The 17,606-nt window shown below is 51.0% G+C and overlaps 9 protein-coding genes across 9 annotated transcripts; 2 read left to right on the top strand and 7 right to left on the bottom strand.

Annotated features, from left to right (window-relative positions):
- Positions 1-3,411: 3,411 nt before the first annotated feature.
- Positions 3,412-5,790, bottom strand: SAICODRAFT_82526 (P-loop containing nucleoside triphosphate hydrolase protein). The gene has a single exon (XM_019171281.1). The coding sequence runs from the start codon at positions 5,715-5,717 to the stop codon at positions 3,450-3,452; it is 2,268 nt and encodes a 755-aa protein (XP_019022793.1). The 5' UTR covers positions 5,718-5,790; the 3' UTR covers positions 3,412-3,449.
- A 249-nt stretch (positions 5,791-6,039) lies between these two features.
- On the top strand, positions 6,040-6,553 carry SAICODRAFT_26438 (uncharacterized protein; the record flags this gene model as incomplete). Its single annotated transcript, XM_019166938.1, has 2 exons — positions 6,040-6,438; positions 6,488-6,553. 2 exons carry the CDS (start codon positions 6,040-6,042, stop codon positions 6,551-6,553), a joined length of 465 nt encoding a protein of 154 aa, XP_019022792.1.
- A 112-nt stretch (positions 6,554-6,665) lies between these two features.
- Positions 6,666-8,864, bottom strand: SAICODRAFT_20345 (uncharacterized protein; the record flags this gene model as incomplete). The annotated part of the gene is made up of 1 exon (XM_019166245.1): positions 6,666-8,864. The coding sequence occupies exon 1, from the start codon at positions 8,541-8,543 to the stop codon at positions 6,666-6,668; it is 1,878 nt and encodes a 625-aa protein (XP_019022791.1). The 5' UTR covers positions 8,544-8,864.
- A 260-nt stretch (positions 8,865-9,124) lies between these two features.
- Positions 9,125-10,187, bottom strand: SAICODRAFT_82520 (meiotic nuclear division protein 1). Its single transcript, XM_019171280.1, has 4 exons — positions 10,069-10,187; positions 9,876-10,009; positions 9,558-9,820; positions 9,125-9,509 (listed from the first exon to the last, which is right to left on the bottom strand). Exons 1-4 carry the CDS (start codon positions 10,132-10,134, stop codon positions 9,352-9,354), a joined length of 621 nt encoding a protein of 206 aa, XP_019022790.1. The 5' UTR covers positions 10,135-10,187; the 3' UTR covers positions 9,125-9,351.
- Positions 10,188-10,318: 131 nt separating this feature from the next.
- On the bottom strand, positions 10,319-11,163 carry SAICODRAFT_72307 (DUF1000-domain-containing protein). The gene is made up of 3 exons (XM_019170756.1): positions 11,078-11,163; positions 10,579-11,028; positions 10,319-10,526 (listed from the first exon to the last, which is right to left on the bottom strand). Exons 1-3 carry the CDS (start codon positions 11,135-11,137, stop codon positions 10,470-10,472), a joined length of 567 nt encoding a protein of 188 aa, XP_019022789.1. The 5' UTR covers positions 11,138-11,163; the 3' UTR covers positions 10,319-10,469.
- Positions 11,164-11,242: 79 nt separating this feature from the next.
- SAICODRAFT_31058 (uncharacterized protein) lies at positions 11,243-12,180 on the bottom strand. Its single transcript, XM_019167827.1, has one exon. It carries the CDS (start codon positions 12,168-12,170, stop codon positions 11,310-11,312), a length of 861 nt encoding a protein of 286 aa, XP_019022788.1. The 5' UTR covers positions 12,171-12,180; the 3' UTR covers positions 11,243-11,309.
- A 158-nt stretch (positions 12,181-12,338) lies between these two features.
- Positions 12,339-12,617, bottom strand: SAICODRAFT_59259 (Arf GTPase activating protein; the record flags this gene model as incomplete). The annotated part of the gene is made up of 1 exon (XM_019169670.1): positions 12,339-12,617. A coding segment is annotated over one exon (279 nt), but the record flags the coding sequence as incomplete, so codon positions are not given.
- Positions 12,618-12,846: 229 nt separating this feature from the next.
- SAICODRAFT_59353 (DUF221-domain-containing protein) lies at positions 12,847-15,360 on the bottom strand (the record flags this gene model as incomplete). The annotated part of the gene is made up of 2 exons (XM_019169680.1): positions 12,847-15,019; positions 15,074-15,360. The coding sequence occupies 2 exons, from the start codon at positions 15,358-15,360 to the stop codon at positions 12,847-12,849; spliced, it is 2,460 nt and encodes an 819-aa protein (XP_019022786.1).
- Positions 15,361-16,252: 892 nt separating this feature from the next.
- Positions 16,253-17,585, top strand: SAICODRAFT_20340 (uncharacterized protein). Its single transcript, XM_019166244.1, has one exon. The coding sequence runs from the start codon at positions 16,433-16,435 to the stop codon at positions 17,426-17,428; it is 996 nt and encodes a 331-aa protein (XP_019022785.1). The 5' UTR covers positions 16,253-16,432; the 3' UTR covers positions 17,429-17,585.
- Positions 17,586-17,606: the final 21 nt, after the last annotated feature.

The raw sequence follows: 17,606 nt of genomic DNA, 5'->3' as shown, positions 1-17,606 counted from the left end.
TCAGCTTATTTATGATTGTATCTTGCATAATCCATGATCAATCCACCATTCTATTTGGCGTAATCCACATCAAGATCTGGCTTAGTCCAGACTTTACTTCAGCAGTTCTTGGTTGCCGGGGGATGTAGGAGAGTGAGAGCTGTAGAGACAACACAAGGTGTGTCAGGCAGCGTAGCGAAGGTCCCTACGAGACCCCCAAATTCTACCAAACACGGTTATAAAACACGAATAAAATTATCCAGTATCACAAATAGAGTTATTCGAGTTAGTGGGATATTCTGGGCACAATCTGGATCTGAAAGTAGAATTTTTTATACGATTTACCACCACTACACTGTTATACTATTCTACCTCATACTGCACACTGCACAGACGTGACGTTCATTGGTCCCATCTATCACAGGCCATCAATCTAGGCCCATTGATATTACTATGAGATTCAAACGGTACCGACAGCAGTTGACGGTACAGTCATTTCCAAATGTAAATGCCTGTTCCACCAGCAAGCAGCAATTCCGTCTGGGTTCTACTCACCCGAATGAGAGCAGACATCAAGCAAGAGTGTCGAGATTAAACAATAATCATGTTAACCTTTCAGCAACAGCGATCATGTGCCCAGTTTGGGTTGAGACGATACAAGCCATAGCATCGGGAGAACAGATGGGAGAGGATCAGGGAACACATACATCGATATGAGAGGACCAAGGAGGCGTAGAATTTGATGCTTTCGTCAGTCAGTCGTGACTCACCCAGGGAGATTGAGACGTTGATGATGGTGGGTTCCTGGTTGGTGCTGAGACTTGGTGAAATTTGCCAGCGCATCAGCACTCTGTGCTCACATGTTACTCTCGAGAGGCGCAGGCCGAAGAACCGCCACTAAAGACCATTGATCCTCCTCGATCCATCAAAGACCTTGATCCATTGAAGACCCATGAAATCTAGCCAACCTCACAATCCAAACCCGGACATTAGGAATTCCACTATACTTGAATACTTTCCGACTTTATTCGTGTTTTTCATACAGTTGAATGACTTATTCGAGTGCCTTTGCTGGAAGTGGAATATGTTATTCCATATTTGTGCAATCACGAATCAGGTATTCGTGACAGTCGAATTCGGGGGGCTCGTAGGGGGTGTACGGACAATGTAGATGTTGTTTGGATGCTGTAGGTACGTGGGTCAAGGTACGGAGGCTGTACAGATGCGCGAAGTCCTACCAACGGCACACAGTTAGTGTCAGCATACACTCCCAGTTCTTGACTACAAACATCGTAGCCTCCAGATATCATCGGCGTCTGCTACTCACCGCTGAGTCTGTGAGTTCTGGACTAGACTCAAGCTCTGTCGGATGCTGTGGAAGGTCGTACAAATGATGAAGAGGACTCAAAGAGCTGGGAGGGTGGATTATCCTCGAAGTTGTGGATTAAACCGAATTCAAGTGTGGAAGGCCCGATGTCGTATCGTGGATTAAGGGTGGGCAAATCAAGGATGATGTATGAGAGAATCATGAATTATCCGCAATGGAATCAATGGATTAAGCAGAACTATATTGTGGAATATGCTGCATGGAGTTGTGGATTGTATGGAGCAGAGTCTGGATTATGCGAAATAAAATCATGCAGTATGCGGATTGAAATCATGGTTTGGGTTTCAAAATTCATGATACGATCATGGATTAAGCGGAATTTTGTAATACATGATTCTCGCGACCGTAGGCACGTGAACGGTGTAGGGCAGGCAGGAAACCGATGAAAGTTATTCGGTAGTAGTGTTTTTAGTATCCCATCACAAACTTCTTGAAGAACAATCTGATGTTCTCAGTGTTGTCTGCAGGAAATTTGAGTGCAATACACAGAACATTTATAGCCTTCGCATTGGGTCTTCCAGTTCTCTAAGTACACCTCTGTGAACTGTTCTCCAATACCGTTAACTTGATCTGTTAGACCGTGATTCTCGCAAACGTAGGAATACCTTACGAATTGCCCATAAGAACAAATGTTATCCTACGGAATGCTTGCTATATACAGCTGTTTTCATGCGTTCAACTCAGAAGGGCCCGGACCTCCGGCTCTTCATGGACATGATCAACATTCACATCATGCATTGACCTATATATGTCATGTATGCAGCACCATTTCATCATCATCATACTTGTTTGCAGTTTAACATGTGGCTGTACTGTCCCTACGGTGGAATCGCTCATGGAACTTCCAAGACTTAGTTCTGGAATTAATCTGGTTTTCAAATTGATCATAGTCCAATGGCCAGCAAAATCTTAGAACTGAATTTCAGAAGCATGTACGTGGGTAAATTCCACAACTCTGCTCATGGAGATTCCAGGAGCGGGTCCGGCGCGCGCTCAACAGTGTACCACACCGAAAGCGGCAAGTACAGCTCTACGTTCGTGAGAATCATGATTTACAAAATCCCCTTTAATCCATGCATGGGATTGTATCCTGGATTGCGTGACCTAAACCACAATTTGAGTTGGCTTAATCCACGATTTTATTGTGCATAATCCACAATTTCAACGAGTGTAATCCTCAACAAGATCGGGCTTAATCCACGCTTTGGTTCAGCTTAATCCACAATTCTTTTTCAGCATAATTCATGATTAATCCCGGATGGAAGTCAGTTGTTCACGATATTTTCGGGCTTAACCCATACTTATTATTTACTTCTGCTTGATCCTCGATTTGCAATCGATCTGGCATAAACCATTATCTTATTCGGCATACCCTCGAAGCAAAGAAGGATCGTCATTCTGGACGATAATAGGAATTGAAGTCCATGATGCTGGCGGGGATCGTAACCCGTGTCCAATCCCAGAGGAATCCACAATTTTGACATGGCTTACCCGCGCGCCCAAGAGTAATCGGGCTTAATCCATGATTTTAGGCTTTCTAGGGCTGACCTGGCAACCCATGATCCTCGCTTGTCGTAGTTGTGCACAGGGGGCGTACTCATACTACATGAAGCCCGCAGAAGATCTGGGATCATACCTCAAAAGCAACAAGGGAAATGATAGAAAACTTGGTATAGATAACGGAAACACCTGAAAAACTGAGACATAGTGGACGAGAATACCTCGGAACACGTTTCCGTCAATGGAAAAAGCAGACACTAAGAGAGGTCCGAAGGAGCTCGAGGGACCTACGCGAGCAAAAGCATCGTCCTTTCTCGTAACTCTGCGAGTTCCCGCTTTCACGACCTGGATTCTCAAGACACAGCTCTTTTGGTCAGATAGCTTCGCGTTCTTAGTTTGGCCCAGCAACATTGCGCATTTTGCCCACGGTTTTCTGCGATTTTATCGGAGAGTATGAAGAATGTTGCTCAACATATATGTATTCAACCGAATTTCATCTGGGATAATGTTACATACTGTAATCTCTAGCAGCATAACCTGGATACCGGTATGCTACTACTATATTCGTGACGCAAGAAGGGAATCACGCCCAACGCATAGATGTTCCAGTGCTCTCATCCCCTGTAGGTTTCTTCGGTGCACTCCTATTTGGCTTACTGGATGCGGCTTCATGACGGCGAAGCTCATCCGGTATGCTGCTCTTACTGCTCTTCAGCAGCGCCTGCTTAAGGTCGTAATAGATGTCCGTATCATCCGGTCCCACAAACGTGATTGCCACACCACTCTTACCGGCACGACCTGTACGTCCGATACGATGAGTGTAGTCTTCAATGGTCTTCGCCATATTGAAGTTGACCACAAGCGATACATTCGGCACATCAATACCACGACCAGCGAGGTCCGTTGCGACCAAACAATCCGCTTGGCCGTTACGCAGTTGGAGCAGGGCACTCTCACGCTGCTCTTGAGATTTTCCACCGTGCATTGTAACCGCATTCCAACCAACCCGTACTAACGACTTCGCTAGAGCATCACAATTCTTCTTCTGATTAACAAAGATAATGACTGGCGGCTGGTATTGGTTCGAGTTCAGAATCTCCTCCAAGCGACGTCTGCGCTTCTCCTCGCTTGGTGATATCATCTCAACGCGCTGCTCGACAGTATCGACAATCTGACCGGCATTACCGATGGTAACAATAGCCGGTCGCCGCAGATATTTTCTCGCAAGGCGCTCCACAGCTGGAGGCATAGTAGCACTGAACATGACAGTTTGTCGGTATCTTTCCTTACCACCGAGCATCATACTCATCAGTTGTGAGTTCTCTGCATCGTCGGTATCGGGTTTCATGTTGTGCACTGGAAGGGCATCAAGCAAGCCGTTCACAGCCTCCTCAAAACCCATATCGATCATTCGGTCAGCTTCATCCATTACGATGTACGTGCATTGCGACAATACCAATACACGACGCTCCAAACAATCAAGCAGACGTCCGGGTGTTGCGATGACAATCTCCGCTCCATTTCGCAAGTTGAATGATTGCTCCTCCAGCGAGTGACCGCCAACAATAGAAACAACAGTATATCCCATGGGCTGGGCGAACTTCTTCGCCTCTACTTCAATCTGTTGTGCAAGTTCACGGGTTGGTGCAAGAACAATAGCGTACGGTCCATCGCTAGCGTTTTGCGGAGTGATAGGCGGAAGAGAAGAGATATACACAAGTAAGGGGATGATGAACGCGGCCGTTTTTCCGGATCCTGTCTCGGCGATACCAATGAGATCACGAGACTGAAGTCCAATGGGAATAGCGGCGCGCTGAATTGGCGACGGGTCTTTGTAACCAACTTGGTTGATGACCTTCAAGACCTGTTTGGGCAACCCTGCCTCCTGCCAATTTCGGATCGGATTGGGGATACCGCCACCTCTGACAGCAATATTGAAATCTTCTTTGAAGATACGCCAATCACGTTCCTTCATGGCATCCAATGGCTTTTCCGACCAGTGCTTGTTGTCCCAGTTCACCTTTCTGCCTTCCACTTCGCCCTTCTCAAAACCTCCTAGCCTGCCCCGACCAAACATGAGCGTGTCTTGCTTGGTTGAATACATATCATTCCGTGTATCCGAGGTGTCGTCCTCAGCTGACCAGTCGAAGGTGAACTTCCCAGCTACTCGCCGCTTTTTCTTCTTCTGCTCTTGATTGCCCATGTAACGGGCACGAATATCTTCGAACTCCTTGTCCTCCCCAGGTGCAGGCGCATCATTGACCGCAGGCCGTTTAACCGGGATTGTCGAGGGCGGTGCCATGTTCCCAGGCGCATTCATACTATTGCCCGTCCTGTATGCTGCCGGTCCGTTGGGTATCCTACCCTGCATATGCCGAGGGCCTGTGGGCGGTGCGGTTGGTGGTGCAGCGTACATCGAAGCATTTGATCCATCTCTGTACGCATCATATCCGTCGCTCTGCCGACCTGAGCCCCCATTGAAGAGCTGTTCGCGTGCTCGTCTTTCTTCGTCTTGTTTGCGTCTCTTCTCCTCAACTTCTTTTGCCCGCTTTTCCAAAGCCAGGGCTGCTCGCTGCTCTTTCGTGAGAAACTTTGGCTTGCTGGCTGCTGCCTCTTGTTCGCGCTTCTCCCGCATGATCTCTTCTATGCTCAGGGGAGCACGCTTTGGAATCGGAGCAGGTGCCCTCGTGAATGTGGAATCCGAGGTGGCATTTGGTGCTGGTGCAGCTGGTGGATCATCAGTCAAGATCGAAGGCGGCGGAGGAGCAGGAGGAGGAGGATTGGTTGATGAAGCAGAGGGAGGTGGCGGGATGTGACTGGGAAAGGATGGAGGGGGCGGAGGAGCTGACATGGTGGTGTGGTGAATCTGAGTGTAGGACGACTTCAAGAGCGTACCGGGCCTCGAGCGCTGGACGCTGGACGCTGGGCCCGACGTATCGCAGCTCCCCGCAGTACGTCTGGAGAGAAGAGAAGAAAACGGGTCGAATGGGAAGCGCATACATAAACCATCTGAAATTGCTATAAATGTAACAGAAAGCTACAGTCGCACCCTTGTACCGAGGTTGATGGGTGCCTGCCCTTGCTAGAAGTATACTGCATCTGTAGCTGCCCCGGAGATATACGAACAAAAGGTATCGACATCGACATCTCCATAGAAGGAGGAAGAGCCCGCCATGCCAAAGAATATCCCAGTTCCAAGGGACCGTCTCGTGTCTCTCCTTCCTCAGCCTCTCCTCCGATTCTTCTCCCGCTACCCACCATCACAGCCTATCCCGGCAGATAAACCCCACCCCTTCGAATTCCATATCAACCCTTTATCCGGCAACCGCAATGACCCAGTCTACTCCCGGAGACGGCAAGCTGATTTGATCAATAAGGCGAGGCCATTTGGCTTGGATGGTATCCTGAAGGAGATGGGTGCACTCCGTGACATGGGAAGCAGCAGGCCCATGAAGGGTTTGATCAAGTGGAAGCGTCACAAGTCTGAGAGAACATACAAGTCTAGGATGAAGAAGCGGACGGATGCTCTTGAGGGTATGGCCGACAAGATCAAGGCCTGGAACCCAGCGAAGGTCAGTTTTCTCCTCGTCTCTTCTGGGCACTGTACTAACCATTATGCAGGCGGAGGGAAAAGCACAACGTTTGGCAGGGAAGGAAGCAAACATCAAGGCAGCAACCAGGGAATGAGGGGGATTGTCCTGATATATCAAACTGTTCCAAAAAGAAAGGGCCTGCCTTCTACTCCGGCGTACCAACACTAGGATATGCTAACAATAACGCCGTGAACCGTATCCATGTTTTACCCTTCACTATAACCTGACCTGACATACTCCGGTAACATCTCAGCATCCTCAGAAGCCAGCCTCGTACTGGATGCTTTCTGCTCCTGCAAACTCAAAGCGTCCATCTGCAGCGTAGTCGATTCCAGATTTTCCGAACCCGAACCAGAATCACCATGCCAACCCAAAGGCGGTGCGCTTGCGTCTGCGTCCTCCTCGACTAATCCGTAGGTTTCATGTTCCACATGAATAGCAGCTGGTGCGCTTGGCAGAATCCACCACTCCTCCCCGTCATTCTCGTTTAAGCTTTCGTCAACAGGCGCTGACGGCTGCGGTGTAACACCCTGTAACTCTTCGTTGCTGTAACTGATAACAGGCGGCGCAGATGGCATCAACGCTGCCTCAGCAGCCCTTAACCTCTCCTTCTCCTCCGCAGCCCCAATGTGTCCTTGAGGCAACGGCGGTGCAAATGACGAAGGCCGTGAAGAGCCTTCTGCTGGATAATCTATGTGTTCAACCTCCAATGGGGGCGCTGAAGGTCCGGGGCTTGCAATAGCCCTAGTGAGATCGCCCAGCATGCTTCCGGACCCCGTGGATGACATATAGGACGGGATCCGGAACGGCGCAGAAGGTCGTGGCATGGATCCTTCCCCATAATCATCATATGATCCAGCAGACACGTAATCTGGAGCCCTGCTGCTCGAGGCCGCCGGTGGAGGGGCGGAAGGAAGAAGCGCCGCTTCTGCGTCGCGTAAAACACGTTTCTCATTCCGAGTAGGTATTTGATCGTGCGCAATCTCGGGTAATGCAATGACTGCCAGTGGCGGAGGCGTGATTACCGGAGTTTGAACAACAGGCGGAGGAGCGGGAGGCGGCGTGGTATAGTCGGCAGACTCACCTGTGAGTTCAGGCGGAGATGACGGTCCAACAGACGCAGCTCCTGTGCTTGTCACCCCTGCGCAGTTTGCGGACGAATCAACCGTACCAACTATGACCTCGAAGGCAACCACACACACACCTTTTTCGCCTCGTAACCGATCCGTCGCAAGGCCCTGCCCTTTGCTGAGAGACGCTTCGTCATCATAGGTCGCCCCACTATTGCCGCCAGAGAAATCTCCTTGAACACCAGCCTGACCACCGAACATCACACTCTCCAATACCTCTTCCGCACCCACGTTGTTTCCTCCTTGCCATACCGTCGTTTTCCCGCTCAAATCCACCAGCACTTCCACGAAATAACGGAATGAAGCGGCCCGACCGGCGGACTGGATCGTTGGGAATGCATCTGTGGGAATCCGTAGCCGAGGGAATACCACACAGCTGAGCGACCTAGGGTCACACAGGAGGGGATGCACGCTTTGGACCAAGTCCTTCCTAAATGTGAGGTCTGAAGCTGAATGATGCGAATGTCCCGAATAGACGCGTGACAATCTGTAGAGCGTAACAATCACACCTCTCAGCGTCTTAATTGGTCGGACGTGATGCACTCGTACCGATAAACCAAGCGTGTCACCCTTCAATACTCCAGCTCTGTCCAACTCAATCAATGCTTCTATTCGTGCCCCTTTTCCGTCTGCTGGTAGCGAGCCTGGTGATATGGAAAAAGTTACTTTCTTTGGCTTCGGTATCGGAACGTCCGCAATGTCGATCAAATCTCTCACAGGAATGGTTCGTCGTGCCTGTAACCGATGTTTCGCGATTGACCATGGTAATCGCAGATCCGCCGTGATCATGTACATAATGCTGCCTTTACCAAAGTCGAGCGACGTTGGTAGGTTCCGCGCGGGAAGAGTGACTTCGAAAGAAAATACATGCTCGCCTTCCTCCAGCAACTTTGGTACCCAGTCCGTATCCGTCCTTTCCGGTGCATCTGATGATTTCCGTCGTAACAGGCCCATTGATGATCCAGCCGGTCTTCGCTCTCCCAGTAATACGATTTCATCGCCCTCAAAAATGCTCGCACACTCCACTCCACGCAACAACCCATTGATCTTCACTTTACCGGCAAACCGCAGTTTCAAGCTTAATGCCTTCAGAGCTCGCGCGACCCCAATGATCACCTCTCCACGTACCACCTCGCCCGGCGAGAAGCTGATTCGATGAGGTTCCGCGAGCCTGATGTAGAAGTCCGTCGGTCCATTGAGAAGGTTCGATACAGCCCGTCGAAAAGGCGGAAGGATGGACCTTAACGTAACATTTGACGACGCAGCTGATCCGCCGGTTGTATGCGCCGAATGAGTGGAGGAAACGGATGACACTGAGCTCGATCGAGACATGGCCTGCGGCCGTAGTGATGGCGGCATGACTGAGCGTCTCCCTCTTCTTCAAGCTTTCACTCCTTGGAGGTTCATTCCTGGTTGAATGCGCACACTGCGGCTCGGAGCCAGTTGAGGCACGGGTACCGTTGCGCGTGAGCGCCGCAAACTTTACTTTGTTCTATAAAAAGTAACAGACCGGGATTGGCACCATGGTTCTTCTGGACGTTTGTCATAGGTGTTTGGCCTGTTGATTTTAAGAGCTACGAAGGGTTCCATTCGACACTGAGCACTCAATCTCCAGCTGGGCGAGTCAGTCACTATTGGACCCACCGTGTGAAAAACCCAAGGACGCAACCCACCTCCACCAGCTGCCAACATCAAAACCCGAGCAACATGCAATCTGTATACCATCGTATATATCCTTGACAGTTAAACTAGCACAACAGCTTTAGAGAGAGTCCAGGTCTAACGGAACTCCGTTCTGCTGCATCATCTGTTCGAGCTCTTCTGCTCCCATACCCATTTGATCCCTCAAGTACTGCTGGAGGATGAAGATGTTGTCTGTCCACATATTTGCAGCTTGTCTTGCGCTGTTTGCCGCAGCACCTGTGGAGAGTTAGCTTGCTTATGTCCTGAACAGGAAGGTTCACTTGCGTTTTGCCTCCAGAAGGACAGGGTCATTCTCCGTATAGCGACCCAACTCATCTTTCATTGCCTTTACCTGCTCCTCACAAGCCTTCACCTCCTTTAACAAAGCACGACGCTCTTCACTTTCGACGCGTTCGGCCTTCTCGAGTTCAAGATTGTTGGTCAACGACGATTGAACTGTCTCCAAAGTCACAAGCTCGTTCTCGAGTGCGGCAATGCGCTGCGAACGGAGGTGATGAGAGTCTGAGGGAAAAGACCAGTAGTAAATGCTACAGTGACACGAAGTTAGCATACAACCCGAAGTTCAGAGACATGAATGCGTACGATGTACCAATCTTCTCACTCTTGACCAACCCGTCGTCAACTAAGCCTTGCAACACCTCCTTGACCGTCATCGCCACAATCTTCTTCTTGTTAGACGCGATTTTCTCGATCTCCTTGTATTGGTAGAACTCTTGCTGTTCTCCTTGTTAGTTCAAGAACCACGAACAACGAAGAACACTGGTGAGCGACATACACTCTCGTGAAAGATTTCTTGCATACGGGTAGCCTTCTCGGCGGCAGACAACCCTTTTTTCGACATCGTCCAGTGCTTAAAGAAGAAAGACCAGAGTAACCAAGGGGGTCAACTGGGTCAACTGGGTCACAGGTGTTGGAGCTCGCACTGTACGCGTACGTGCGAAATTAAGGGCCTAAGCTCAGAGATCATCATCAATGACCGATTAACTGTTCTCGAGAATGGTCAGAATATTGTTTAGATCTGAAGAACGCGGTAAATTCTCTTGTTTATGCCTGCCATTGGTATACAGATGTCCTTCTTTTTCAAGTCGCTTGAGCAGCCATCCGCCAGTTGCATCTCCGAGAACTGTGCTTTATTAAGTTCACCACATCTCTTGCCAGTATACCCTCTCCACGCCTCTATGCCTTCTGCGGGGGTGCAGCAAGAGCCTCCTCATCTCCAATCTTCTTCAGGTCCTATATCTCTGCGTCAGCATTCACCTTCCTCCTGGACCGCGCATATAGATACCTTCATCTCGGTCGTCTCTCCAGCGTCACCGATGATAGTCAGACCGTCCAATCGCGTACTCTCCTCATCGCCAACATTACCCTCAACGAACATGGTGAGGGTGTTCACATTCTGAAACTTGACGAATCGCAATCCCACCGTTGCCTTTAACCCCTTGCCCTTCTCCTCCACATATTCAACATCGTCGGGTGAGACAATGTGCGCAGCGGTGATGTTGTCCACGTCGTCGAAAGATGGAGTGTGCGGCAAATTGGCGTAAACTCTGATGGAGTTTGGCGCACGGTCCTTGTGTGCTGCCGCTGTCTTGAGCACGATAGTGTGTACTTTGACGGCATTTTGGAAAGGAATGTGAATCAGGAGCTGCTCATCGACGTCTGACTCGAGTGGAGTACCGGTGTTCTCGAGAATTGACTTGAGCGCCGCTGGTGAAGTTGCGTTCAGGACCTCGCACTTTGCAGGTAGTCAGTACAGACTTTGCAGACACAACGCACCGACGCACCTGCTTCACTTCAATCTTGGAGTTGATTTCAACATAGTTCTTCGGAATCGAGGATGCCATTGCAATAAATTGTCGCTCGTTGTTGTTTGGCTGCGGATAGGATTAAGCTTCGTACACTGCAGAAGCATCTGCATCCGTGCGTCATGCTCGTATTAAATGGTTGGGTACCGGTATATAATGATTAAATCAATGGTATCATGAATATCAAGTCGCTATCGCTATCCTACCTATGTTAGAAGAAAGGTCCTTGCTGTCCACCCTGCTGTTGTTGTTGCTGCTGCTGCTGTCCTCCGTACTGTCCCCATTGCTGCTGCGGAGCACCTCCCATCTGCTGTTGAGGCTGGGCATACCATGGCTGTCCACCCTGCTGAGGCAGCGGCTGCTGTGGATGCATATTCATCCCCGCCATCTGACCAAAGGGATTCTGCCCCATCGGTTGCTGCATCTGTCCGTATGCCTGCTGGGGTGCGGCATACATCTGCTGTTGTTGCTGCTGTGGTGGATAGCCGTACATAGGCTGCGCGGGCGCCTGATTGTAGAGAGACAAGATCGCGGATTTCTTATCCGACACGGGCGGTGCTAGTTGGTTTGCTTGTGAAGGGAACGGATTTGAACTTTGGAAAGGATTGCTTGCTGTCGTCGTGGTGGACGGTGCTGACGAAGCGAAGGCACTGAACAGGTCTGAGGAACTTGAAGCAACCGTAGACCCAGTAGGTTGAGATGGGAACGGATCTGATGGGTTTGTCGTCACACGCTGCGAAGGAAAGGGGTTGTTGCTGACCGGAGCTGAAACCGCAGTCTGGTCGGCAAAGGGGTTCGTTGACGCTTGAGCGGTAACGGGACTTGGCTGCCCTCCCGACAAGTACGCCTTTGCCCTTTCAACATCTCCATCGTACATCTTGAGCGCATCCAGATTCTGCCTTGGATTTGGGAATCCAGCACTCTTCAGCGCCAGCAATTTAGGACCCCACCCCGGGCCGGTAGCCTTCGCCTGCTGGGTCTGAGCAGCCGGTGCGGTGACCGTAGTCGGTGCCCGTTGGGAAGCTTGCCTCGGTGGAACATTATCCGAAAAGGCCTCTCTTGACGGCGGCATTCTGGACGGTCTTGACTCCTCACCATACGGTACTCCGCTCATCTCTGTCGCCAAAGGACTTTGTCGATCCCGCCTGAACTTTCCCTTTTCATACTTGTCCCTGATATATCTCTCAATCGCCGAATCGTCTCCTTCGTCCGCATATGGTGGTGCCTTCCCATCTGGATTCCAGATCGCGTTACTCTTCTCGTTACCAAGCTCCTTCATGTTGTTCAGCTGCTCGGGCGTCCATGTATCTAATGAAATTGATTTCACTTTAGAGATGTGAGTACCCATCTTGCGATGAAGACCGGCACATCTCATGCAGAGGAAGCATCCGAGCGACCATGATGCCCACAGCGGGTTCGGATTGCGACAATCGGCGCACGTAGAATTGGCAGGCAACTGGATCAAGGAGCGCAAGAACTGCTGATTCTTCGCATCCTGCCTCTTGGATATCGACGACATTTCCGGTCTTCACTTGCCGTTGGTGTAGTGTTATGGCTTCCAGAAGCGCTTGAACTGGATCTGCGCATGACGCAAACGACCGATGTGCCGGGAGAGATCATATTATCCAAAGATCGTATTATATACTATCCTCATATACCTAACTATTGTAAAGAGAGACTAATCGTGCTATATTAGATCACGTCCACTATCGTGATATCCGGTATACGATACTCCCATTTCCTCCCCATCAACGACGAGTAAAGTCAATCTCCTGGTAGTCCGGAGGCCTTCCATCAACAGAGATATCACCCTTCTCGGCAATTTCTGCGTGCTCGTAGCTCGCTTCGACCTGCCTGTCCGTGATCCTCCTAGCCTCATCCTCACCGATACCGAGATGGTCCTTGGGAATCCAGATCGTGGGAGGGAAAGCACGGAGAGCCTCGTTCTTGTACCCCTCAGACATGATCTCACCGTCGAAGCCCTGAGCAGCGGTGTCAGGAACGACAGCACCCTCAACGGAGGGAATCTTGTGAGCGTCGGAGAAGGGGTGGTCGGACTCGGCGAAAACCTCGTCACGGGGCAAAGTCTCCTCGAAGGGCTTAAGCTTCCACTTGAGCCAGATGTGGAACAAGGCGGTAATGACTAAAGCCACGATCATCAAGACAGCCTGAGGGATGGCACAGAGGTTGTTCTGCGCATCACGAGCAGCAAAGAACAAGCCAATGAAGAGGACCTCAAGCAAGTAAATACCACCCATAACTTGATCAATGGCGACAGGGAAGAAAAGACCACCACTGTCGAGGCGGAACTCCCAAACGTACCTCAAGTTGTAGAGGTATGCGAGGTAGAACAAACCGAAGGTCAAGACGACAATGAACATGATGAACGGAGTCACGATCGAGTAGGTGAAAGCAATGAGCGCCAAGTTGGTAAAGGCAGGGTATTCAGTACCCCACTGCCTTCCACCAAGCAAGTTCCACCTGTTCCACTTCTTCCTGGGGGTGTTGTCAAGGAACTTGTTGAACACGAAGAACAAAAGCAACGCAACAATCTGCAAGAGACGACCGGCGGCGATGGTAAGACCCTGCAAGACAAAGTAGGAAAAGTAAAAGTTACTGGACTTGGGCAATTGCTCCGCAACAATAGCGGAAGCACTGGATGGATCCTGAGCGATCTGCGTACCCATGGCCGTGGCAGACGAAGCGATGGCGACGACCAAAAATTCCTGAATGAGCAAGAATGCAAAGTACATCTTTTGCGTAGTCAACTCAACCGCGGTATACGTCTTCGCACCACCAATCTTTGCAGCAAGCCTCATGAAAACGGGAACCAAAGCCATCAAGACGGCCAACATAACCGAAGGCAAAAGACCAGTGATCAAACCGAGGAGAGCGGATGGCAATTTGTAGATAAAGTTCAACCATGGTGCCTTGTTGGTCAAGTACGTCAAGTTGGAGATCGAACCGACGAACGCAACGGGGATGGCGAAGAAGACAATCAACCAGCAGATAGCACCGTACGCGACAATCTTTTTCACGAAAAGAACATGAGGGGATGGACCGAGGTTGGACCAAACGATGTCACGCGGGTCAGTCTCGAGGTGCGAGGGAGGCAAGATGCTGGTGGCAACCTTGCGACCGGAGAGCTCGAAGAAGGTACGGTGCATGTCAGCCTGACGGTGAAACTCGATGAAAGCAGCTCCGATAAGCTCGTAGGAATCTTCGCGCTGCTGACCCTCGGCGATCTCGGGGTTGAGACGAGCGAGCTCCTCAGTGCAGTAGTCGATGGAATTGACTTTCTTTCCAATCAAGGGAAGAGCGAAGGGGATCTTCCATACAGGGAGACGATGGGTAGGGTACTTCTTTGCGGGAACGTAACGGTCAGCAATGCGACCAGACTCGGCATCGACACCCTTGATATTCTTGTTCTTGCGGGCGTTTTTGAGCGCCATCTTGATGAGGCTGCTGACAGACGTTTCCAACTTGGCGGCGTTCTTGTCCCTAGTCTGGACGTCATCCAAGAGCTTGGTCATATCGCGAACAAGGAAGACCTTCTTAACCTTGTCTTGCCCGAATCTTTCCTTGATCTTCTCCTCGGTCGACAATTCATCCGGAACATTGGTCACCAAAAGCGTCCTAGCGCTCGCTAAACCGCTGTGCTCACGACTCCTGAGCCAGGCGAAGCGAGTGTTCTTGTAGTGAACGAGCTCGCGGTAGAACATGTAGAGAACGAATCCGATGAAGAGCCAGGCGAGGACCCAGTGAGCCCAATAGCGAGAGGTGTGGTTGAGACCGACATTGGAGTAGGCAAGCATGTCGAGACCCTTGTTGCCCTTACCATCAACGGCATTGATGGGCATAAGAATGGGCCAAACGAGGAGCATTGAAGCGCCAAAGATAAAGACGATGAGACGGACGAACCTGTCGCACAGTTGTTAGCATACAGTCGTTGCGCGGCGCTGTCAGGAGACCCACCTCAAGAAGAAATATGCGTCCAATCCGGCGGTTTGAATGGTATCCTCCAAGGTCTGCGACTTGAGCAGTTCCTTCAAAACACCCATAAAAGTGGCAGGCGGGCTGCCGACCTTCCTCTGAGTGTCCACCACGGACTTGGGCTCATAAATGCGCTTGTAAATGCGGCGGAGGTAGAAGAACAGGCCGATTTCAATTGCGAAAACGGCAGCAGACGGGATGAAGGTGGTCAACCACGCGGACAGCGAAGTCCCGCCCGACGAGCTATCACTCGTCGCAGTACTCGACATGGTCGTTGAGCTGGTTGGTGGTTGTTTGTGTTTGTGTTTACGGCAAACCCTGATTCTTTTTATTCGGCTAAGGATTTAAGCTTCTTTTCGTCGTCCAGTTAATCATGATAGCGTGGCTGCACCTGGACCCGCGACACACCGGGCAGCGAGTAGGACGAGACTGGAGTAAGCGATGATGAGACCGTGACTGTCTCTGCGCCTGCTCAGACCAAGACTGTTCCCCTCCGACGAGCCTGCTTCACCACCACTGCCTTGATCTCCACGGCCAGCATTCCTCGTATCCCCTACCCTGCAAGATCCCGTTGCTAGTGCCCGGCTTAAGGTTGCACTTTCCCTGTTCTCCAGCCCGCAACGTCTAGGCTTCGTACCTTGCAAACACCGAGCTTCCAAAACGTAGGGGATGTATGCTCGTGAACAAGAACGGGCCGTGTCGTGGAAAGGTTGGGAAAATCGAGCGAGTTACGCGACGGGCGATCCCTGAAGCTTCCGACGCAGATCCAGTCCTCTCCTAGGTCAGCTGCTTGAGCTGTTTACGTGCTCATGGCTGTTTGCATTTTTCCGGAAACAAGCACACGGCCTGTGCGCATTCTCCGTTGCAAGGGTTTGTGTGCTGAGTGCCCGTGCAGTAAAGTACTCTGCAGCTCGCGACAAACGAAACAGCATACATCCTCAAGAACAGACACCAAGACAACAAATCCATCTTCTGACTCCAATCGCAAATCTCTTTTCTTCTCCTTTATCTCCTGAATCCGCATTTGGCATCACAAAGCATGGTCCGTGCGTTGCCGATGCAATTTACGAAGACCTCCCTCGCAATATAACGACGATTCATCGCTGATCGAGATGACAGAGGTGTTTAACCTCCAACAGCCGACCCGCACCCAGCGAAACAGGAGCATTCTTCACTTGCGCCGTCCTCCATAGTGATCGCCTAGATGAAGAGTTTAAAAGGCCGTCGCTCCCCTTCTCTCGGTTCGTCAGTTCGCCTGTCTTTCCAATCATCCACATTCGTTCGAACACACAGCCTCTACAGGATTACACTCTCTTTCACACACGTTAAACGATAATCACAATGAAGACCACCATCCTCGCCGCCCTCGCCGCCTTGGCCTCCGCCGCCAACGCCCTCCAAATCATCTCTCCCGTCGCCAACTCCACTGTCACCACCGGCCAGACCCTCCCGGTCAAGTGGAGCTACGTCGACACTGACCCTTCCCTCGCCTCCGTCTACCTCGTCAACTTTCTCTCCTGGCCTCCACAGAACTTGCCTCTTGAGTTGGACGTCAACACTACCTCTGGTGGTGCTAACGTCAAGATTCCCTGCGATGTTTCTGCTGGCTACGGATACCAAATCAACCTCGACAACGGAACGAACACCTATGTCATCTACGCCCAGTCTGGCAAGTTCACCATCATCTCCGACCCGAACTGCGTTGACACCACCGAGACCACCCCCTCTTCCTCTGCGGCTGCTGCCACCGCCTCTACTGTCTACAAGACCTTGCCAGCTTCCACGGTTACCTCCTCCGGTACCGTCTACGTTGAGAAGACCGTGACTGTCTCTGCGGCTGCTCAGACCAAGACTGTTTCCGTCCCTGGTGTTACCTCTACTGTGACCTTCGCCATCCCTACCCCTGTCAACCTTGTTGCCACCGTTTGCGCTCCTGCTGCTGGCAAGGGCACTGGTTCGCCTGCCGGTGTCCAGGTCATTACCGAGACGAAGACCACTACTAGCAACGGTGTCAAGAAGACCCTTACCGCCACCTTGACCAACACCATCTATGTCGCTGGACCCTCTGCTAGTCGCGCTATTGGTGCTGCCTCCACTACCGCCTCTGCCGCTGCTGGAGCCAAGAACTGGAACGGTACCGCATCCACTTCCTCCTCCGGATTCTCCGCTGCTGCCGTCGCCGGCTCCTCCTCCAACTCCACCACCCTCGCCACCCACGGTAACAGCACCTTCAACAGCACCACCATGGCCGTCTTCCACAGCGGAGCCGCCACCAACCCCGTTGGTGTCGCTGCTGCCTTGATGGCTGGTTTGGCTGCTGTTGCCTTCGCCCTCTAAACGCTAGACATTCGGGGATAGACAGTGGAAGGAAGGAAAGTTTTTCTTTCGGGAATATTCTTGACATATACGTTTTTGTTCGTGGATGTTCTTTTGGTTGATGGACTTGCTTTTATTTTGATGGATGATGTTTGATAATACCAAACTTGATTGTTTCTACTCTCTTGAGTTCACTCAG

This window comes from Saitoella complicata (assembly GCF_001661265.1).
Source record: "Saitoella complicata NRRL Y-17804 unplaced genomic scaffold SAICOscaffold_18, whole genome shotgun sequence".
NCBI classification, from domain to species: domain Eukaryota; kingdom Fungi; phylum Ascomycota; class Saitoellomycetes; order Saitoellales; family Saitoellaceae; genus Saitoella; species Saitoella complicata.
Note: the sequence above shows the minus strand (reverse complement) of the source record. Positions and strands in the feature narration are given on the sequence as shown.